Raw genomic sequence first — 23080 nt, forward strand, 5'->3', positions numbered from 1 at the left:
TGACTCATCTCGGAGCTGTCTGCCATCTGTGCTGGCATCACCTTACCTGCCCCCGAGTGGCTGAGGGAGAGCCCCACAGCAGGGCCACCCCTGCACTCAGCCCTGCCTGCGTTTGATCCCTGAAGGAGCGTCCCCTGGAGTGGGGATGCTCAGGCTAGCAGGGGGTAGTCTCAGGCTTCAGACGCCCAGCTGCTGTGTCCAGAAGACCATGTGCAAACCCTCTTTGGGTGTGATCAGGTCCCTGAGACAGCTCTACCATGATGGGGATGGCCACTGCCATTGGGAGGAATCCAGGCAGGCTTACTGGAGGAGGTGCCACTTGAGCTTGGAGGTTGGGATTCCTTTCTTCAAGAAACATCTCTTGGGCTTACTGTGTGCAGGCGACTGTCTCTGGCACTGAGGGTGATGCACTTGATGGGCAGGACCCTGCTCCAAGGAAGCTCGGATGGGGAGTAGGGTGGGGTACACAAAGTGGAAGGAATCACAAGAGGAAAGGCTTAGAGACAGAAAGTGGGTTTGATTTGGCCACCAGGGCGGCCATAGGAAATGAAGCTGGGAAGTGGGAGGTGGGGAGTACTAGAGGTGGCAGAATGCCAGGCCGAGGTGCTAGGGCTGCATCCCCTAGGCAGTGGGAGCCCTGGAGGGTGTCGGAGCAGGGCTGTGGGCATGTTGGAGCTTTCCTTGGTGTGGACTGAGCCGGGACTGAGGCAGGCCTGAGTGGGGGAGCTGAGTAGAGGAGGAAAGGAGCAGCCAGAAGCAGAGGGGTTCTCTAGGACTCCGGGGAGTGGGGCAGGGCCTGGGGCTTTGCCTCCATGCTTGACAGGCAGGTGGAAGCAGGCCCCAAGCTCTGGAGAGGGTTCAGGACTGGGGATTGGGGATGGGCGTACATAGGGGAGTGGGGAAGCTGAGACAGGATAAGGGGGCCTGGATGGCTGGGGAGGGGCTATTGCCTCACAAACAGGACACAAGGACGGGTTGGTGTGGTAGGAGGTGGGCGAGGGGCCTCAGAAGCCTCTGACTGGCCCTGGGATGGATGCTGAGCCCCAAGGATGAGGTGATTGGGAGGGGAAGGGGAGCCACCTCAGTGGCCATGGGCCCAGGTTGTCCCAGGAGCCAGGACAAGGATGGGGTCAGTGCAGGGCGCAGTGGGCAGCGTGCTTTGGTGGAAAGACCCTTTGGAGCCTGCCCCAGCTCCCCCACTTGACCAGTGTGACCCCCAGCAGCCCCGGTAACCTCTCTGGGCCCCAGGGCCCTCACCAGTGGTGTGGAGGCTCACATGCTGTGTGCGGGGACGGGGTGGAAGCCGCCAGGTCAGGCACGTGTGGCTGGGGCACAGCCACTGCTCAGTGAACCTCAGCTCTTTCCACCCCTCCAGGAGGGGGATACCTTTAACAAGGTGCAGACTGGGGGAGCAGCAGGGAACGTGGAGGAGCCTTGACTGGGAGCTCGAGGCCAGCGTGGGGCAGGGGCTGGGGAGTTGTACCCTGAGTGAGAGGGTGCTGGCCCCGGGGAAAGGACAATCGCCACAGCCCTGGAGTCAGGCTAAACTTTCCTTGCCACACAAGGCCTTGGGCATAGACCTCCTTCTCCCTGAGCTGCTCTTCCCACCTAAATCTTACCTATTCTCTGAGGTCTGGCTCAGACACCTTCTCCAGGAAGCCCACCTGATCCTCCCAGCATCTGGGAGTTCTCCTGGGCCATGCCTCTTTCTGTCCTGTGGCAGGGCAGTGGTCTGTGTAGCCATCTCTGAGGATGGTTGTGGGCTCCTTGGGCATGGGCTCATTTGGGCAACAGCTTCCCAGCGTGGTCCTGGCCCAGTGCCTGGTCTGTGGACATATGAGTCCAGGGCAAGATGCTGGAGCCTTGTGGCTTGAATGTCTTCACCTGGTCCCCATGTTATGTATCTGCCTTCCCCATGGGGTAGAGAAGTCCACTAATTTCATAATCCTCACTGGGTTGTATTTGTTCCACTTCACAGACAATGAAAGCAGAGCTCAGAGAGATGAAATAACTTGCCCAGAGTCACACAGCCAGGAGTGGCCCAGGCAGAATTGGACCTTGGTCTGCAAGGCACAAAGCTTGTGATTATCCCTTGGTGACACCGTCCAGACAAGATAGGCTGTGAGGGGACCTGGCACAAAGGTGCAAAATTGTCTCAGCTGATCCAGCACCTCTGCCACAGGGTCTCTGGTGCCTCGCTTGGCCCACAGAAGCTCCCTGAGGACCCTTTTCTGGCGGGGGCCCTCTCTGTCCCCTCTCACTTGGCAGCCTATCTATTGCTGCTTCTTTCCCCAGCCAGGCCAGGGGAGACAGAGGGCCTTCTCCAGCCACCACCGACCTTATTTGGCTCCAGGTCCGTCATGTCTCGTCCCTGGGCTCAAACCCTGCACTGGCGCTCATCTCTCTCAAAGCAAAAGCCAAATATCGTATGCCAGTCCACAAGGCACTGCATGAGCTGCTCCCCCGTGTCACCCCCAAGCCCATCTCCTCCCCTTGCTGCCTCCACTGCACACCCCCTCAGGACCTTTGCACTGGGAGGTGCAAGGTCTCATTCACGCCTCACTCCTCCTTCAGGTCTTTACACAAATGTCGCCTTCTCTGTGAGGCCTTCCCTGACTTTATTTAAATTGCAACCCCTTTTTCCCCTTTCTCCCAGCCCCTCCAGGTTTGTCCATCCTGACCCTCTTCTCTGCTGTGTTTTTCTCCACTGCACATTTCATCTTCCAACAGCCTATTTATTTTACTTACTTGTTTTCCTCATGAGAATGTCAGGGCAAGGATTTTTTCTTTTTCAATCAGTGAAGCCCCAGTGTCTAGAACAGAGCCTGGCACACAGTAGGCGCTCAATAAATATTTGTTCATTAAATGCATGAAAGTACCAAATGGCTGGGGGCCAGGGAGCGGACATCAAGGAAGACTTCCTGGAGAAGGGAAGCCTCAATCTGAGCCTTAATGGAGCTAATTCCCAATAGAATTAAGCCTGGTGGAGGGGACGTGTGCGCAGAGTGAAGCTTGGGGAAGGGCGTCCAGGAGGAACGACCCAAAGCAAAAGCTGGGAGGCTGGACCGAGCAGGACTCTGGAAAATAATGGGTGTTGCCTGGAGCCAAGCTGACAGGTCTCGGGGGATCGGGAAGGCTAGTGCCCCTCCCTTCCGCCCGGGCCGGGAGCATTGGCTGTTACCACCCCCCGCCGCAGCAGCTGGCAGGGCTGGAGCTGCCTCTACAGCCGCGGCCTCTTTCCGAGCCACCCCTGGGCTCCCGGGCCTGGCCCCACCCCTCGGGCTGCGCTGGAGGCGGGGGCGGGGCCAGGCCCCCAGACGGCTGGCGGGAGGCGCGGAGCAGGTGGAGGGCTGGGGCCGGGGGCCGCAGCACCGTCTCCCTCCGCCTCCTCCCTGCCTGCCCCCCATGCCTCTGCTGGGGCGCCCTCTTGAGTACCCTCCCCTCCCCGTCCGTTTGGGATTTGGGGGCTGAGCTTCTCGGGGGTCCCAGGGCCGATGCAGTGCCGGCCCCTCCGCTGCCTGGCCGGAGCCCTCCTCACGCTCATTTGCACGGGGCTCCTGTCCCTGCGGTACCTCTCGAGCCCGTCCCCACGGAGGGTGCGGGGGACCCCGGAACTGAGCCAGCCAAGCCCTGGGCCTCCTGAGCTGCAGCTGCACGATGTCTTCATCGCAGTAAAGACCACCCGGGCCTTCCACCACTCGCGCCTGGAGCTGCTGCTCGACACGTGGGTCTCCAGGACCAGGGAGCAGGTGACAAACTGGCGGCTGTGGGCCCTGCGAGCGGCCCCTGGCCCGAGGGGCTCCCAGCAGCCTTTCCCCTGGGCTGGGGGCCCTGGCGCTGGAGGGAGAAACGGCTGCCTGCCTGCTTAATCTCGGCTCATCGTCCCGCTCCCCCCTCCTCCCAGGCTGCGATGCCACTTGCTTCAGGGCAGCCTGTGGTCCTGCCTGGGCCCCTCGCTGGCCCTGACACCCTGTGCTGCCCAGGCCCAAGGCTCCGGGCTTCTGGGTCCCACCCCGAGGGTTTCTCTCTCCCCTCCGCCTCTACGGCCAGGGCTTCCCTCCTGCCCACCATGGCCCAGCCTGGCACTGGGGGCAGTGGTGGCTGCTGGGCAGCTGGCGCAGACATCTCCCAGAGGACCTGGCCCTGACATGCTCTGAGAATGGAGAACAGGGGGCTGAGCAGCTCCAGAGGGAGAAGGGGCTTCCTGGCACCCAGCCCCCAGGCCTCTGCTGCCCAGGCTGTACCCTCCCTGTGCTCGCTTCCTGTGGGGCCGTTTCCGCAGGAGGAGAGGGTGTGTGCGCTGCAATGGTGGTAGCTGAGGCAGTGGCGGGCAAGAGGTGGGGTTGGAGGCCTGGCGGGTGGGATCGTGTGTGTGTGTGTGTGTGTGTGTGTGTGTGTGTGTGTGTGTATTCTCCCACGATAGCGCTAGTGTCAGTGTTAGACGTGTTATGACAAGAGGCCAGTGGGTGACAGGGAATGCGTGGCTTATCCCCTGGGGAGGCAGCTGTGACAAGCGAGTCCCCTCCAGCTCTTCCCCTCCCAGCACCCAGTGCCCTCCGCAGGCAAAGTCAGTGATTCGGGATGTTGGGGGCTGTCTGTGGGGCAGGCTGAGGGGTGGATTTACCCACGCTTGTCCTCCACTGTGGCAGGGTCAGTGGAAGGAAGTGACTGAGCCTTTGGAGGGGAGCTCCTGGGAGACCAAGTAGAAGGTGGGCTGATGGGGGAAGGCCAGGGCCTCCTTGGGATGGGGGCTCCCCTGCCCCACTTTCCTGGCACTGACCTCTTCCCTCCCTGGATTAACCCTTGCCCAACCAGTGCCCCAGGCACTTCCCCAGGACCCTGCAAGCTTCTCTTCTTGGGGAGATTCTGGCTCTTCCTGCGGAAGCCAAGGAGGCTGGCCTTGCAGACCTTCCTGTTTATGGCACTGTGTGTGTGTATCCCCGGGAGCGTGGCCTCACGTGGTCCCAGGCCCTTTCCTGTCTTGTCTCTGATCACCACCTTGGTGCCCTTGCCCTGGATGAGGAAACTGGGGCCAGAGAGGAGGAAGCACTTGCCAGCATCACCCAGAGGCCTGTGTGGGTGACCAGGTCTGGGTGAGGGTCCTCGAGCCTCCAGCCTGGCAGGGCTAGGCATTAGAGGAGTGGCCACCACTGGTCCCTCTGTGCCTGTGCCCCCCACCCTGTGACGCTGCCTGCTCCATCTCCCGGGCCCAGCTGGCTGCTGGTGTGTGAGTAGGGGTGTAGGTTAGGGCTCCATCCCAGAGGCCACCGGGCAGCCACAGGGGGAGGGGGAGGCACCTGCCAGCCGTTCAGCTTCCATGGGCTGCAAATCAGTCACATCTCTTTACTTAACACCCTCATATCAACCCCACATGGGAGGTATTGACAGCCCCATTTTTCAGGTGAGAAAACTGAGGCTTGCAAGGTTGATCAGAGGTAGTGATGAATCCAGTGTTAGGCCCCAGCACAAAGGGCCGAGTCTAGAAACCCTGTCCTGTAAGGCATAGCTGGAAGACTGAGGATGCTCAGGTGGGGAAGAGGTGCCTCTCAGAACCTGATCTGGGTCCCTGTCACCCCCCACCCTTTTGCTCATTGCTCTCTGTGACATTGGCCGGTCCTTCCCCCTTTCACTCCTCAGCTTCCCCGTCTGCACGAAGGACGGAGGTCTTGGGGCCTCTTTCTGCTCTGCCACCGGGAACAGCCCCGAGCTGGTTAACTCCCGCGCTGGGCGCCCGGCCCGGCTGGTTAAGGACGGCTGGTGGCAGGTGGGCCTTTGTGGCGGCAGCAGCCCGGGCTCGTGCGCTGGGGGGTGGGCCGGGGGCGGCGTGTTTTCTGCTCGAAGGGAGCCTTTCTCCTCCCCAAGGCCCCTCGCAGGCAGGTGGGCTGACGGGGCCCCACAGCAACCCTTCCCTGCAGCAGATGGCCCTCGGCCTCCCCCTCCCCTGACCCCAGCCGGCCGCTTCTCCCTTTGTTTCACTGATGCCTGCGACTTTTTCACCATTGTCAGGGCCCCTCCTGAAGCAAATCCAACCCAGCCCTCCGCTCCCGGCGAGCTTTGCCCCTCAGCCACAGGCTTCCCAGGAACCGAGACCACCAGCCTCAAGGCACCCCTAACACCCCTCCACCCCTACCCAGGGGTCTCCCGGGGAGCCCTCCCTACCTTCACCCCCTTTTCCCCACAACACCTATTTATCTGATCTAGCTAGTTTTGTTTTGTTTTGTTTTGAAGTGTAATAGACTTTATTTTTAGAGCAGTTTTATGTTGACAGAAAAATTTTGTGTAGAAAAGATCGAGTTCCTATATTTGTTACAACTGAGCCAATTTTTTTTTCTCATTTTAAAAAAATATTTATTTATCTTTTAGAGCCATTGTAGGTTTACAGAAAAATCATGCGGGGGAAGTACAGGGTTCCCATATATCCACCCCACACACACAATTTTCCCGATTATTAACATTCTGCATTAATATGTAAATGTGATGTTTGCACCTAAAACCTAAATAAGCTTTCATCTCTGGTCCTCAGACCTCCCAGGTGTGAATAAAGCCTTTTCATCTATCTCCCTAGACACCTGAGAGCACCTCTCACAGGTGTCACCTCGCTTCTAAAGGAAATAGGAAATAACTAAATTATGGAAATTCTCCAAACTTCTGTTCCATGTTAACTAAAATAATTAACTCTCTTTGACTCCAATGGGTATAAAAACCAATTGAAGAAACACCTGGGGGAGGCTGATTTGGGAAAGCTTCCCCCCCTGTCCTCCCACGGGTGTAAATAAACCCTCTTTTCTGTCACAGCCTGGTTTCAGTGTGACTTCTATTGGCCACGCCGAGTGACGAACCCAAATTTGGGAAGTGCCCCTTCTACACCATTTGAAGAACCAGTTTTATTATAATTATATGATTAGCTAAAGTCCACAGTTTACATTAGGGTTCACTCTTTGTGCTGTACTGTTGTATGGGTTTTTCAAAAATTTGTATTGTAGTAAAATAAATATGCCATAAAATTTCTCATTTACCCACTTTCAAGAATACAACCTGGTGGTGTTCATCACATCCACGATGATGTGCTACCATCACCACCACCCATTCCTAAAGCTCTTCCCTCACCCCAAACAGAAGCTCTGTACCCATTAATGATTAACTCCTCATTCCCCATCCCCACCCCACCCCTGTGACCTGTATTCTGGTTTCTGACTCTCTGAACTTGCACATTCTAATTATGTCATCTAAATAAGATCATATACTGTTTGTTCTTTTGTGTCTGGCTTATTTCACTCAATATGATGTCTTCAAGGTTGATGAACACATTGATACATTATTATTAACTAAAGTCCACAGTTTGTATCAGGGTTCATTCTGTGTGTGCAATTCTGTGGGTGTGACAAATGTGCAATGTCATGTACCTGTCATTTTGGTGTCATACAGAATAATTTCAGTGCCCTAAGAGTGCCCTGTGCTCCACCTAGTCATCCCCCCCTCCTCCCCCTGAAATCCATGGTAGCTACTGATCTTTTTTCTGTCCCTATGCTTTCGCCTTTTCCAGCCTATCGTAGAACTGGAACCAGACAGTATGTAGCTCTAACTGGTTTTCATCAACAAACTTACCTACTTCAAACTCGAGAGGATTCCACTATCTGGTAGTTCTTTGGTACCAGGCAGCTGGGCAAGGGAGGCCTGACTTAGTTTTATGGGATCCCTCGGGGCTGTGTTGGAAATGGACTTGGGGTGGGGGGCAGGAGAGAGCAGGGAAGAGGCGATGGCCGAGGAGCGTGGGAGGTGGCAATGGTGGGGCGAGCCAGTGGTGGCCGGGGAGGTGGCAGAAGAGGCTGCATCCCGATACTTTGAAAGTTGGGTGGACAGACTTTGCAGGCGGGCTGCATGTGGGGTGTGAGAGACAGAGGAGCCACTGGCGACAACCAGGTTTTGGCCTCGGCAGGATGGCAGGCGGAGCCGCCATGTGCCAAGAGGGGCGGTGAGCGGGGAGCAGGCCTTGGGGAGGGCAGGAGCTCAGGCCGTGATGCCCGGGGAGAAGATGGCTGGAGGTGGAAATGAAAGCCTCCCGGTTATTGATGGTGTTTAAAGCTGAGAGGGTGATGGCCTCCCTGAGGAAGTGGGTGGGCTCAGCATTGCCAACATTTTCCCCAAGGCAATCCAGGGGCCCCCAGCATTAGCTAAATCTGATGGTGGGAGGTAGACCCGAAGAGAGGGTCTCAGAAGGGGATGCTGCCTGGGTCTCCCCGATGGAAGCCAAGTGCCAGGAGAAGGAGACCCCTTGGGCCAGCCTGTGCCCTCCAGGGTGCTGCCATCTGATGGGAAAGACAGGAGAGAATCTCTGCAAGCAAGTGGTTCCTGTCGCCGTGAAGAGGAACAGGACTGGGGAGCACATGGCAGGGGCCTAACGCAGGTACAGGGATGACAGGAGGGCTTCCTGGAGGAGGTGATGCAGGGCAGAGGGTCAGTGTTCCAGAAGAGGGCACAGCACAGGCACAGGCTCGGAGGGGGAAGTTGGGGGCATGTTTGGGGAACTGAAAGTCCTTCGGGCTGAGAAGCTCCAGGGTGGGGCCGGAAGTGATGAGACGAGGGTGCGCAGGGTGCAGGAGCCAGGCACGATGGCTCTCTCTGGCCACACCTAGGAGGCCGGCCTTTATCCCAAGGGCAGTGGGGCACCACGGAAGGTGTTGGGGGGTTGGGTTGTGGGTTGGAAACTGGTTTTGTTGGGAAAACAGATCTTGGGGCATGGGGCAGGGTTCCAGTGATAAGATACTGCTGTTGTCTCCAGTGAGAGATGATGGTGGCTTAGAAGAAGACCTGGCTCCTTAGATGGCCTGGTCCCTTCCCACCCCTCTGTGTGTCCAACCCTGGCTTCTGTCCTCCTGGCCTCCCGTGTCTCAGTTTCCTTTGAGATACAAGGAGCTGAGCCGAGCTTCACTGACCAACCCTTCCTTGTTCTTTCACACACATTATCTCACTTTACATTCATGGCCACCTCCATCCCCCTTTTTACAGGTGGGTAAACTGAGGCTCAAGGCAGGGGCTGCTGTGATGTGAAGGGCTGACCCCTGGAAAGGAGGGAGAGGTCTGTATTTGAGCCGAGAGGGGGTTTGCAGCCGGAGGCCCTGAGCCTGGAGGGAGGACAGGGACAGGCCATGGGTGGCCTGAGGGTGTATGGGTAGCCCAGGGGCCCCAGACAGGTGGGCTGCCTTCTCCTTGCTCCTCGCTTGGGAAGGGTTCCGAGCAGGGGAGGCCCTCGATGTGCTTGATGGATGAGAGGATTGCCTTGGGTCACCGAGAGGCTCTGTACCTGCTGGGCTGGGTGCCGAATGGGTGTTAGACCAGGCCCCAGGCCGGCACTTCTGATTGTCTGTCTCTCTTCTCTCCCCTCTGCCCCCTCTCGACCACCAGGCCCTCACCTGTGAGGGGTGAGGCTGAGTTTCCCAGGTGGTGTCACTGACATGACATGGATTTTGCCATTTCCCCACACCTCCTGTGCTGTAATACCACCGAATAGCAGGCTGAGCCAATTTAGAGCAGGGGCTCTGGGGCCGGACAGCCTCGGTTTAAATCCCAGCTCAGCTATTTACTAGCTCTGTGAGCTCAGGCAAGTCGCTTCACCTTTCTGGGCCTCTCTTTTCTCAGCAGTGAGATGACGAAAATATTAGTATCTGCAACATGTAAAAGCACTGAGCATCAAGTCCAGTACACGATAAGACTCATTACATGGTCACTATTGTTATTTTTCTTTAAAGCTCCTTGCTTGTTTAATTTTCAAGAGAAACTTTATATCATGATTTAGTTCTCTAATACTTGAAACATAAATATATCACTTAACTTAAAAAGCATACACGTATGTGACATTTCAAGTGCCTTTGGGGACATGGGCAATGGAATGAGATGGGATTTAGATTCTAAGGACCTAGGTTCGGGTTAGGTAAATCCCCTTACGATTTGTATTGAATAACTACCATGTTTATGTGTGCTTGTTCATTCATTCACCCATTTATTCAACAAACATGTTAGTTCAACAGATGTTTAAAGAGTGCTGTGTGGCACCCACCTCCTAGCAGAGGTGACTCCAATTCTGAGGAGGAGAGAAGGGGCTGTGACGTGGCACTGGGGGATCTACCCTTGTCTGGGGGGCCAGGGGAGGCTTTGCTTCAGAGCTGAAGGAGGAGGAAGGTTTGCTACACCGGGAGGGAGGAGACATTCCAGCCACAGGCAGGCTCTGGGGGTAGGAAAGAGCCTGAGGAAGGACGTGACGGGGTGGGAGGGGCAGGAGCCGAGGGTGCCGGGTCACCACTGTGGCTGCTGTGTGCCCAGGGCATGGAGCAGGGAGTGAAGCCAGGCCTGGGGGAGAGGGCCGGACGCAGCCACACAGAGGGCAGAGTTCCCTGGCCATCTGCGCTGTCCTTGCTGTTTGCGTGAGTCTGGCCATGCCAGGTTCCCCTTGCTTCAGAGGAACTTCCCCCCAACTGAAACGAAGGGGGAAATAAATAGGACTACAGAAGCCCAGATGACTGTCTGGCAACATCACCTTCCTGTCAAAGCAAAGCATCCTGGGAAGGCAGCGGGGAAGTTTCCGGAAAGCAGTAGCCAGGGCCTCGTGGGGCCCAAGTGCGGCCTCTGGAGGGTCTGTCTCTGCGTCTCACATGCCAGCGGTTCATTTAGGGCTTGAGCAGCTTCCACTGGCCCGGGAGCTGGCCCTTGGGTTGACTCGGTTTGTCTCTGTGAAGGGGACAGACGGCAGCACCTGCCACGTGAGGCTTAGCGAGGGTCGCTGGGGATGAGGCAGGGCCACGGGGCAGGGGGAAGACGCTCCGACCCTTAGCTCACTCCTGCCTCACTGCTTGCCCTCCTCAAGTCTGGGGGAGCTGGATTAGGACCTCTGAACTTACATGGGGGCTTTGTGTGACTTGAAAGTGTGACTGTCTCCCTAAGGGGTGCAGTGTCCCAGTGTGCGATTGTGGAGGGGCCAGGTGTGACTGTGAAGGTTTGGTGTGTGTGTGTGTGTTTATGGGTAGGGGGCAGAAAAGGGTGTGATTCTGCCACGAGTGTGTAAATGTGGACCAGTGGGTGCTGGTCTATAAAGGGCTGAGTGTGGGAAACTGATAGGCTGGTGTAGACCACGAGGTTGCGTGTGTGTGCTGTCTGGTGAGTAGCTGATAAAGTCCTGTGGATCTAAAGGGGTGTGCTGGGAGCGGGCTGTGTTCCTGTCCCTAAGGGAAGATGGGCCGTTTGTTGGGGGGCTTGGCTGGGTGGGCTGTGGGCAGGCTCCAGGGCTGCCCTTGGCGGACCTGAGCCCTCACACCTCTGTCTCCCCCCCAGACCTTCTTCTTCACCGACAGCCCAGATGAAGGCCTCCAGAAGAGACTGGGTAATGCTGCCCTGCCAGGGTGGGGTGGCGGCCCCATGGCTGTTGCTAGGAGAAGTTGGGGTAGCCGAGCTCTGGCTTGGGCTCTGGCTGCCCCACCCTGAGCACATGGGGATTCCCCTTTGCCCAAGCGGGAGCAGCTTCTCCTTGAAAATGGGATGTGGGGAGTGGCCATGCTGGACAAGGCTCAGACTACGTCAGTCAGCCCTCCCTTGGCCTCAGTTTCCCCAGGCTCTCTGAGGCCTGGCCCTACCCTACATTCCCAGAGGGTGCAGGGCTGTGGGGAGGAGCCGGCTGGTCCCCCTGACCCCTCCTCACTTCTCCAGGGCCCCACTTCGTGGTCACCAACTGCTCTGCAGAGCACAGCCACCCAGCCCTGTCCTGCAAGATGGCTGCCGAGTTCGACACCTTTCTGGCCAGTGGGCTGAAGTGAGTGTGCCTGGGTCTCTGGGGACAGGAATGGCCTTTGCCTCAGGCCAGCTCCAGAACAGGATGTCACGTCAAAAGAGGGAAGTGGTCTGGGCCCAGTCAATATAATCATGGACAGCCTCCTGGGTCTGACCCACCCTCCCACCTGGCAGGCAGTGTGCGGTGGGCTGGGCAGACTGTCTGATTCAGATCCTGCCCCTGGCTGGCTGTGTGACCCTGGGCAAATGTCCTAACCTTTCTGAGCCTCGGCCCTCACTTGCTTATACCTTCCTCAGGCGCTTACAGCACGAAACAGGAGCCCCCTCCCGGGACTGTTTGTAGACTGACTTTGGGGCACAGTCGAGGCTGGGGCTGGGAACCTTGGCAGGGGAGGGTCTGGGGAGGGTGCCTTTGGCTCCAGGAACCCTCCAGCCTCATCAACCAACTCCATGACCAGGTGGTTCTGCCACATGGACGACGACAACTACATGAACCCGCGGGCCCTGCTGAGGCTGCTGGCCTCCTTCCCGGCCACCTGCGACGTCTACGTGGGCAGGCCCAGCCTGAACCGGCCCATCCACGCCTCGGAGCCGCAGCCACGCAACCGCACGGTGGGTCCCTCCCTGCCTCCTTGGTGTATTGGCCCAGGGCGGGGGGGTGCGGTGGGGACTGGGGGGCAGGACTGAGGAGCTGGGGGGGTGTAGCATGTCCCCAGGACCCACCAGGCTCCAAGTGTTGGGGTGGCCCAGGCTCCATTGGCCTCAGGGAAATGACAGGTCAGGGGCCTCCCTTTGCAGAGGCAGTGCCTAGAGCAGAAGCCCTTTTTTGGGCTCCCCTGCTCCCCACCCTGTCCACATGTCACCGTCTGCTTCAATGGGGGAAAACAGCAGAAAACACAAAGCCTTAATTTTCGGAGGCCAATCAGCCTTTGAGCCCTAATCAACATGTTCCCGGGGCCCGGGCCGGCCACCGTGGGGCCTGGGGGTGGGGGCCGGCTGAGTCTAGGGGAGCCGAGGGGTTTCCCAGGCCTCACCCTTGGTCACTCACCTCTGCTTAAGCAGCTTGCCCAAGGGGCTGAGAACTCAGCTGTGGAGCAGGACGGCCCCCTCCTGGCTTCATTACCTTTAATGAAGTCACCCAGCCTCTCCGTGCCTCAGTTTCCTCATCTGTGAAACAGAGGTGGTAACCGTCCCTACCTCACAGGGTGGTCATGTGCCGAGATGAAAGAAAGAGTTAAATGAAGTCACCTATCCAGTGTTTGCAGTGGGCTCTGGCACGTGAGCGATGCCCGTGAGCGCAGGGGGCCAGTGTCCGGCTCAGCCTAGCCTCGTTTCTGAGCCATGTCCATCCCCCCCCGTGCACATATGGTGCCCTGTCCCCCACAATGTCCGTGAACACCCTTCTTGGCACACTCCCAAGTGGAATCCCAGGACTCTGCCCTGGAGTGCATCAGAACCCCAAAAGGGTTAGGGTCGGTTCACATCCTGGGGTCCAGCTGAAGAGTTCCCACTTTACTTCTCTGTACCTTGGCCACCTGGCTTGCAAAACAGGGATTGACCCTGCATCACAGCATTTGTGTGTAGGACCCTGTGCCGGGCGTGGTTGTGTGGCTGTGATCGTCTGGGAGCTAAAGCCGCTCACTCATTAGTTCATTGCACAAGCATCTACTGGGTACCTTGTGTGGGTCCGTTCCCCCGAGAACCCACTAATTCTGCCTCGCTGAGCCCCAACCTTCCTCTACAAGGACAGCATTTGCAGAAGTAAGCTGACAGCGACCTCAGGCAGGGGAACACCTCCAGGCCAGGAGAACCACCAGATTTCAGAACTGGAGCAGACGTTTGTGCTCACCGGTGACAAATTTGAGGCCTAGAGAGGGGGCGTGAGGTTTTCAAGGTTGCACAGCTTGCAGAGGAGGCCGAGGAGGCCCCTGAGTCAGGCTTCCTAACTCCCCACACGGGCTTAGCTCCTGGCTGTGTCATGGCAGGTAACTCAGCCCAATGCTCCCTGCATCATTTAAGCACCAACTGTGACCTTAGTTGGAGATAACCAGGTAAATAGGAATTTGCTAGACCAAGAGGTGGTACAGCCGAAAGGATAAAGTGTTTCCCAAAAGCCTTAGAGAAATTCACGTGTGAACTCCTGGGTCCTCACGGAGGAGGGGACAGGGGCCGTGGGCTGAGGTGATGTCTGGCAGGGTCAGAAATGGGTTTAAACCAGTGACTGGAATGTGGAGGTCTTGTGGACTCATGGGTCCCAGGCCTGTCTGCCTGACTCTCTCCCCTTTTGCAGAAAAGCGTCCTCAGGGGCAAGGGCAGGGGCAGGTGGGCCAGGAGGACAGCCCCCAGCCTTTGTGACCCTGGTGGAGCTGTCTTCCCAGGGTCAGCAGAGTGAGCTCAGGGAAGGAATCTGATTGGCTGGCCTGAGTCATGTGCCTGCCTCTGAGCCAATCACTGGGCTGGGGGCGGGGCTTGGCAATGGGCCCCTCCCAGGGCTCCTGCCCAACCCTGTGGCTGGGGGAGCAGGTGGTGTGATTGATAGCCCCTCCAGGACCACACGGGAGGGAGGTGGAGACATTTCTCAAGGGAAGGAGGGCGGGTGTGCAGGGTGGACAAAAACAACACAGGTCAATTTAACTGGATTCCAGAGGGATTTAGGTTTGTTGGGGAACCCCACCATTCTTTTTTTTTTAAATGCAGTTTTATGGAGATATAATCAAATAACATACAATCATTCAAAGTGTACAATCAGTTGTTTACAGTATCGTCATATAGTTGGGCATTCATCACCACCAACATTGAACGTTTTTGTTATCCAAAAAATAAAATAAAGATTAAAATAAAAAAGAACATCTAGAACATCCCATTCCCCTCCTCCCCTGCATTGTTCATTTACTTGTTTTAAAATACAGTTCAATTGAGATTTATTCACACACCCTACAGTCATCCACAGTGTACAATCAATTATTCACAGCACGATCATACAGTTGTGTATTCATCACCGGAATCAATTTTTGAACCTTTTCCTTACTCCAAAATAAAAATAAAAACATGAAAGAACACCTTAATCTTTCCATCCCCTCCATCCCACCATATTCTTCATCTAATTTTTGTCCCCATTTTTCCACTCATCTGTCCATACACTGGATGAAGGGAGTGAGAGCCGCAAGATTTTCACAATCACACAGTCACGCTGTGCAAGCTACACAGTTATACAATAGTGTTCATGAATCAGGGTCACTTGGTTGCAGTTCAACAGCTTCAGGTATTTCCCTCTAAACATTCCAACACAGTAAAAACTAAAAAGTGTTGTCTATATAGCACATAAGAATATCCTCCAGAGTGACCTCTCAACTCTCCAGAGTGACCTCTCGACTCCATTTGAAATCTCTCAACCACTGGAACTTTATTTTGTTTCGTCTCTCTTCCCCCTTTTGGTCAAGAAGATCTTCTCAATCCCACAGTGCTGGGTCCAGGCTCATCTCCGGGAATCATTTCCCACCTTGCGAGGGAGATTCGCACCCCTGGGAGTCATGTCCCATGTAGGGGGGAGGGCAGTGAGTTCACCTGCTGAGTAGGCTTAGAGAGGATGGGGGGCACAACTGAGCAACAAAGAGGTTCTCTGGGGGAGACTCTTAGGCACAATTTTAAGTGGGCTTAGCCTCTTCCTTGCAGCAACTAGCCTCACAAGGGAAATCCCCCAGATTGTGGGCTCAGCCTACTAAATTAGCAGTCCTCAAGGTTTAGCGGGAAAATCAGCAATAACCCAGGAATCCCACTGTTCTTATTTGGCTGTGTGACTTCAGGCCTTGGTTTCCTTATCTGTAAAATGGGCATAATAAAGCCAGGCTGTAGCAAGACTCCTGAGATGTAAAATAAAGAGCTTTTGAGCCATGCTGACCTCTGATTTACGCCCCTCCCCCAGCCCTCCCGAACCTCACCCACCCCTTGGTCCTCTCTCTTCTAGAGGCTGGTCCAGTTCTGGTTTGCTACCGGGGGCGCCGGCTTCTGCATCAACCGCAAACTGGCTTTGAAGATGGTCCCATGGGCCAGGTGAGCAGGGAACCCCCAGGTGGGCAGGGAGTGGGGTCTGCTGGGGGTAGGGGGATGGTCTTTGCAGACAGAAGGGCTTGGGAGCCAGCCCAGGAGAAACTGCCCCCCATTTATTTATTTATTTATTTTTTGTATTTAAAATAAGCTTTATTTGGATTTTTTAAAATATTTTGTATTTGCATCCATGCCTTTGAGAAACCTTTCCCACAAGAGAGGTTATTTTCATCTAATGTTACCCAAGCCACCCGCCACCCCTGCCCTCATGGAGCTCACCACAATCATGTGGTGTATGGGAGCCTCAGTCCTCTCATCTGTAAAATGGACCTGATCACAGGACAGCCAATGGTGGTTGTAAAGGGTAAATGAGAAAAAGTCTGGGCTGGCCTTTAGTAGGCACCAAGCAAGCAAGGGCTGGCTGCCGTTCATGGCCTGGCCCCCTTCTGATCCCGTTGGTGCCACAGGGGAGGTGCAGGCCAAGTGTGTGGGTGCTCAGGGGAGGGAGAGGGCCATCTGTTTAGAGATGGGAGGGAAGGCTTCTTGGAAGAGGTGGCATTTGAGCTGGAAGAGCAGTGAGCTTCTATCCTAGAGGGCCCCAGATGAGGGGATTCTGGAGGTGGCAGGAACCCTTGGAATGTGGGATGAGGGTATGGGGGACGCTGGGGTACTGGAGAGGAAGCAGCAAAGGCCTGGGCTCTCCAGGGTCTGCCAGGTGGGCCATCATGCGTATAACTACATCAGCGGCCACTGCCTGGTATTGAGGGTGGGCCCTGAGCCAGCCCGATGCTCCACCAGGAGCATCACAGTACGTGGGAGGAAGGTGATGTAACCTTGTTTCTACAAAACTAAGCATGTGACTGGCCCAAGGTCACCCAGCCACTGGGTTTGGCTCCAAGGCCTGTGGGCTTGGCATGACACCTTCCTGCCCTGCCCAGGATGGGGAGGGATCCCTAGGGGAGATTTGTACCTGGAGTGGGGAGCGGGCACGCTGTCCTCGGCCTGTCCCCAGCACCTGTACACATGACCAGGGTCATTCCTATGCCTAGAGTGGCCCCATGTGGGCTCCTGCCCACCTACATGACAGCTTTGGTAGAATTAGTGAAAGGCACGCCTTCTGGGCAGGGGCAGCCCGCATGGACGCACTAGCCCCCTGCACCCACTCGCTCCTCGGCCAGGCATCCTGTGCAGGGGGCATCCTGCCCACCCATCCCAGGCAGCCCTGGTTCCCAGGGGCACTAACGGGTGTGTGCCATCAGGTGGCATCCTGGCCTGGAACTCCCCTTCCCCTCCCTCGGTGCCTGGCTGCCCCTGGCTCAGGCTAGAAGACTCTAAATGCTGCCATCTGCTCTGGGAAGTCTGCCTCACCCTCTGTTTGCCCCATGGGCTGTGTATTTCCCTGACTTAGTGCCAGCCCTACTGTCTGGAAATAATCTGCTCATCTGTGGTCTCTTGAGGGCAGGGAGTGTTTGTTTCTCAGCCTTGTATCCTCAGCCCTTGCATGTGATCTACTACCCCCATAGATGCTCAACAGTGAATGAATAAATGAATGAAAGAATGAAGGAAAGGACACCTTTGTAAGGGGCTTCACCTCACCACTCCTCTATTTAGTCCCCACCCCAGCCCCGTGAGAGTGGGGCCACTATCACCACCATTTCACAGATTATGAAACTGAGGCCTGGGAGGGTCCTGGCTTGGCCCAGGGCCACACAGTGCACACACTGGAGCCGGACACTGCTCTGCTCTGCCAGCTGGCCCTGGGGGAGGCCTGGGAGGCCAGGAGGGCTCGGGGTGTCCAGGGCCTGGCCAGTGGCGACAGCATGGCTCTGTCCCTCAGCGGCCCTCGCTTTGTGGACACGTCCGCCCTCATCCGGCTGCCGGATGACTGCACTGTGGGCTACATCATCGAGTGTAAGCTGGGCGGCCACCTGCGGTCCAGCCCGCTCTTCCACTCTCACCTGGAGACCCTGCAGCTGCTGGGGGTGGCCGAGCTCCCAGAGCAGGTGAGCTGGCCATGACGTGGGGGGGGGGGGGACAGTGAGGCCGGGAGAATGTGGGGGGTCTCTCCTGCCCCTGTTTCTGGGATTTGACATCAATCTGGAACTCTAGACTTTGGGGCCTGGGCCAGCCCCTGTGAATGGAGAAACTGAGGCTCAGGGTGGTGAAGGACCCTATAAGGGCACTCAGTGACTCGGCCCCTTCCAGCTCTAACCTTCCAGCATTTGTGATGCTAAAAATTTTTTGATCTAGTCCCCAAATGCTGGCAGAAGGAGCTGCAGAGACAAGATGAAGCTTGTCTTTAAGCTCCCTCAAACCTGCTCACCGCCTCCAGTCCTCAGCCGTCCACCCTCCCCCTGTCCCTCCAGGCCAGCCCTGCACCCTAAGGCCTGCCCTTTCCCAGCTTCCCGTGGGTGCCCCTCCATCATCCAGGCTGACCTCGCCACTGCCCGCTGCTTTTCATTCAAACACAGATGTTACTTGGAAGGACGGGTCTTTTGTGGGGACACTCAGGTGTCCTCTTTGGCTGCGGGGGGCTGGGGGCATCCCCCCCACCTGGCAGGTGATGACTCGGCTTCTGGGTGGAGCTGGCGTGTCTTGCCGATGCCGCGCATCGACCCAGGGGTTTCCAGCCCCGCGGATGGTGCTGGCTGGGAAGGCCCCTGGGAACTTCCACCCACCCGTGTGAGTCAGAATCCTTTCGGCTGCAAGTGACAGAAAATCAACCCAGACAGGCTTAAACAAAAAAGGCAGTGTGTTGGCTCATCTAACGGAGAAGCCGAGGGCTTGGCTTGCCGGGACTGGCTGGGTCTGGCTGCTCAGATGGTGTCTGGGGGCTCTGTCTCCTCTCTCGTCTGCCCTCCTCCTCAGGCAGGCTCGCCCCTTGTGCTGGTGAGGTGGCCGCCCCAGGATTCTGTCCCCCTCGTGGGGAGAGAGCTCCTCCTTCCCCCAGACCCCCAGCTGGAGCCCACTGGGTCACCGGCCTGTCCTCAACCAGTGTTGATTGGCCAGGCCTGGAAGTGGGGTGCAGGGTCAGTCCCATCAGGACCACAGGGCCCGAGAGGGGCGGGGCTGGAGCCAGGAAAGGGGGGCAGCCCAAACCAGAGCACCCCAGCAGTTAGGGTTTCCTGGGCACCCAGGAGCCCCATGGGGCCTTCTCTCACTCTCTGGTTCCCTGGCATTCACATGGGGTCAGTACTAACATCATCCCCATTTTGCTCATGGGGAAACTGAGGCCCAGAGAGCTGAACTAACCATGGCCCATGGCTAGCACAGGGCAGAAGGGAGGTTGTACCCTGGCTGGGTGGCTCCTGAGCCCACTTTGCTCCACTGGGGGCTATTCCCCTCCTCTTCATTGCAGAGCAGAATAACCCACGGCTTGGGGTGGAAGGGATTTTCCAAGGCCTGATGGTGAGTCGTAGGAAACCTCAGTTCTGGCCCGGGTGCACAGCTGTCTGGAAAGGTGACTTCACCTCTTTGAGCCTCAGTGTCCTCACCTGTAGGATGAGGGCATCATCCTAGCCTCCCTGGAGAAAAGAACTCCAGGGGGAGCACATGGGATTACGGGCAGGGAAGCACCCTACCAGCTTAAGTGCCACTGGGGGGGGGAGCCTCGGTGAAACCCCCAGTGCTCCCAGTGGGATTTCAGGTGCAGAGACAGGCAGTGGGGAGAGGAGGCTTTTGGTGCCTCTCGCAGAGCCCCCTGCGCCTTCCCTGCCTGTGCCAAAATGCTGCCCCCTTGTGAGGGTCCCCAGTGGGACACCCCCAAACACTCACCCTCTTCTTGGCTTTCCTTCCACCAGGTCACCCTCAGCTACGGAGTCTTTGAGGGGAAACTCAACGTCATTAAGCTGCAGGGTCCCTTCTCCCCTGAAGAGGACCCCTCCAGGTGGGTCTGGGGTCTGACACTGTGGGATGGGAGGAGTGGGAGCCGACTCCAGGCACCCAGAGAGGGGGGAACAAGGGACAGTGGGTGGGATGGGCCCCCATGGCTGACAGTGCAGAGCTGGCAGTGGAGCGAGGGGTTTCAGTCCCTGCTCTGCCACGGGCTTGCTGTGTAACCTTGGGCGAGTGCCTTGCCCTCTCTTGACCTCAGTCAAGAGACTGAGGAGGCTGGATCTAAGGGGCTCCCCCAGCCTGGATTCTTGGGGGTTCTTCAGGAGCCCCTGGAAAACAGAAATGTCTTCGCTGAGCAAAGGAGAGCTGCTCTAATCATAAGGGGATGCTGAAGATGGGCAGAACTTCAGACCCTGGTGGGAATTTTTCTTTGATCTTTTTGGGCTTTGTTTCTTTTGTACTCTTCAACAGTGGGTAGGGGCTGGAACAGGGGCTAAAGTGCCACCCAGGCACCTTCCAGTTCTGCCAGTTCTGTGGCTTGTGCTTCTGACTGGGGATGGAGAGGGGTAAGGAGGAGTCTGGGCCCAGTAGTCCAACCCTGGAACTGAAGCTTGACTCCTCCCAGCATCTCTGCCAAGTGATGAGCTGACTTCAGCTTGCATGCCTCTGACCACGGGGAGCTCCTCCCTCCTGCAGCAGTCTTGTATAACTCCTCTCTAGTTCCTGCCCCTCGTCAGTGGAAGGTGGAGGGCCTGGGAGCTGGGGCGGGAGCCCTGAGCCTGCCTTGGGCAGGATGAGCAGGGACTCAAGGAGTAATGGGAGGGGGAAGGGGTTAAGCTCTGGGCCCACCTGAGGGACAGCGACCTGTTGGAGGGGGTGCAGGGGGATGAGGGGTCCAAGATGCTGTCATGACAGGAGACAGGATGTGTGTGTATGTAATGATTCGAGGGGACGTGTGCCATGACGGGGAAGTGTAGGCCACTCTGAGAAAGTATGAGAGAGCCTTAATTTTCACTGAGGGATGGAGGCTGATCAGAGAAGGCCTCTCAGAGGAGGTGATGTGGAGGCTGAGGCTGCAGGGTGAGCAGGAGTTATCCAGAAGAGGCGGATGGGAGAGGGCTCCAGGCAGAGGGAACAACACATGGGAAGGATGCCTGTTTCGGGGCGTAAAGGGAGCCAGTGTGACCACAGTGCAGAGAAGAGGGGCAGGGCAGCCTCAGGTTTGGTTGGGGGTGTGACAAGGGACCTCCCCCAGGCCTGTAGGCTCTGTCTGGACTTCGGATTTATCTGAGGTGTGTAACCCCCTGGGGGACCAGGACACTTGTTCCGAAGCTCTGCAGAGCTGTCCTGGGATAGGGGTGCACCACTATTCTCAGGCTTCTGGGGCCCAGGGCTGCAAAGAACAAATTGGATATTACCAGGAACAGAGTTGAGGTTCAATGCAAGAAAAAAAAGTCAAAATCTCAAAATGAAAAGATCTTCTTTTTAATGGGGTGAGCTTCCTGTCAGTGGAGGTATGCAAGCCATGGTTGCACTACCAAGAGGTTTAATGGTATTGAATTCCCCCCAAGCTTAAAGATTCTAGACTCCATAGGTTCCTTCCTAAAGGGCTGGAGCCACCTGTAAACTCAGGTGTGGTCAGGCAGCCTGGCCTCAGCTGAGTTCCCTTAGGGGCTTCTCTAAAAAATGAAACCAGTGGCTCTCAGCTGGGGGTGATTTTGCCACCCCCCCCCCACCCAGGGGACATTTGGCAATGTCTGGAGCTACTTTTGGTTGTCACAACTGGGGGGGGGGAAGGGGGAGAGTTCCACTGGCATCTAGAGGGCAGAGGCCAGTGATGCTGCTAAGCATCCTACAGTGCACAGGACAGCCCCCTACAACAAGGAATTATCCAGCCCCAAATGTCAGTGGCAGCGAGATGGAGAAACCCTGCTGTAAACCATCTCTGTGACACGTGCTCCTCTCGGGGTGAACCCACAGCAGTCATCAGGGTGAGGATGGAAGCCGGGTGACTCTCTTGTCCAATTCTGGTCTCTCCAGTGGGGTGAGCCTCATGTCCATTTCTGGTCTTTCCACAGGTTTCGTTCTCTCCATTGTCTCCTCTACCCAGACACGCCCTGGTGTCCACAGCTGGTGGCCCGATGAGCCCTGAACTGCTGGGCAAAGGTTGGGCCAAGACCTCTGGTTGTCCCTCCACCTCTCCAGACCATCCTGAGGCCCTGGCACGTGCTCTGTGCCAGGCAGTCCCTGGCAGGCCGTCCAGGATCTGGGTGGAAGCTGGCACTAAAGGCATCCCAAGCCCCAGGGAGAGGGGTTGGGCAGCTCAGGGACTGACTAGGTAGACCATGTGAGGGCCAGAGAGGCCCCAGGGTCTGGGCTCCCACAGGCCTTGAGTGGCTGAACAGGACAAAGGTACTTGAGCTGGGCTGGGGCCCAGAGGTCCTAACCTTACAGAGAATGAAATGGACCCTTGCATGGGGCCTGGCCCCCACCGCAGGCCCTGGTCTCTCAGTCATTTCCCTGCAGTTTAGGTCCTGGGCCACCCGCCCCTGGCTCCCTTGGCCAGATCCCTGACCACTGAAGGGAACTAGGTGGAATAAAGGCAAAATATAGTGTCTGCAGCAGATACTGTTGTTACTGACCCAGTATCCTGCTCCCTGCCTCTTTCCCCACACAACCCTTGCTAACAGAACTCAATTTTTTCTGGAAACTCAGCATGCCCAGACCCAGATGATATGGATTATAACAGGTCCTGGGCAATTGTGTTGATCCTTTTGCTCACTTTCCCAGCTTCCTTTGCTGTTAAGGGCTACCATGTGACCCAGCTCTGGTCAGTGTGAACTAAGCAAAGTCAACAGAGAGGCTTCTGGAGAAGTTTTGTAGCCTCATACCCCATCTTTCTGCTTTGAATGTGGATGCAATGGCTGGATCTGAGGCAGCCACATTGTCCCCGTGAAGGAAAGGCCAAGACAATCATTCACAGCTGTCCCTTCCAGTTTCTGGTTCTGTAAGAAAATTAAACCCTTATTCATTTAAGTCTTTCTGGGTCAGGTTTTCTGTTACATGCAACCCTGACTGGGATAGGGTCTTTGATCTGTCTGTCACAGTGGTCCTATAGTGGAATGGACTTTGAGATACTGTTGGTGGTGTTGATGTGGGTCCTGGAGCTAAACTGCCCTCCCTAGCTGTGTGATCTTGGGCAAGCCACTTGACCTCTCTGGCCTGTTTGCTCATTTTGCCCTCATGCATTGAAATATGGGTGAGATGATACAGTGTGTGCCAGTTTGGATGTAATATGTCCCCCAAAACACCATGTTCTTTAATGCAATCTTGTGGGGGCTGACATAGTGTTGATTAGGTTGGAATCTTTGGATTAGGCTGTTTCCATGGAGATGTGACCTATCCAACTGGGCAATACCTTTGATTA

At 56.5% G+C, this 23080-nt stretch overlaps 1 protein-coding gene and 1 long non-coding RNA gene across 4 annotated transcripts; both read left to right on the forward strand.

Annotated features, from left to right (window-relative positions):
• Positions 1–3295: 3295 nt before the first annotated feature.
• MFNG (MFNG O-fucosylpeptide 3-beta-N-acetylglucosaminyltransferase) lies at positions 3296–22689 on the forward strand. 3 transcript variants are annotated; one of them, XM_037846742.1, is made up of 9 exons: positions 3297–3749; positions 11323–11371; positions 11695–11797; positions 12234–12387; positions 15740–15825; positions 17657–17822; positions 19620–19705; positions 21732–21819; positions 22444–22689. In XM_037846742.1, the coding sequence occupies exons 1-8, from the start codon at positions 3495–3497 to the stop codon at positions 21796–21798; spliced, it is 966 nt and encodes a 321-aa protein (XP_037702670.1). In that variant the 5' UTR covers positions 3297–3494; the 3' UTR covers positions 21799–21819; positions 22444–22689. The 3 variants fall into 3 exon arrangements, with proteins under 3 accessions (XP_037702672.1, XP_037702670.1, XP_037702671.1); XM_037846744.1 differs by lacking the exon at positions 17657–17822 and having other exon boundaries at positions 3296–3749; XM_037846743.1 differs by lacking the exon at positions 17657–17822 and having other exon boundaries at positions 21732–22689.
• Positions 7900–9594, forward strand: LOC119542182. The gene is made up of 3 exons (XR_005218430.1): positions 7900–8404; positions 9007–9076; positions 9403–9594. It is a non-coding gene; the product is annotated as an uncharacterized LOC119542182 (long non-coding RNA).
• Positions 22690–23080: the final 391 nt, after the last annotated feature.

This window comes from Choloepus didactylus, chromosome 8, assembly GCF_015220235.1.
Source record: "Choloepus didactylus isolate mChoDid1 chromosome 8, mChoDid1.pri, whole genome shotgun sequence".
NCBI classification, from domain to species: Eukaryota; Metazoa; Chordata; class Mammalia; order Pilosa; family Megalonychidae; genus Choloepus; species Choloepus didactylus.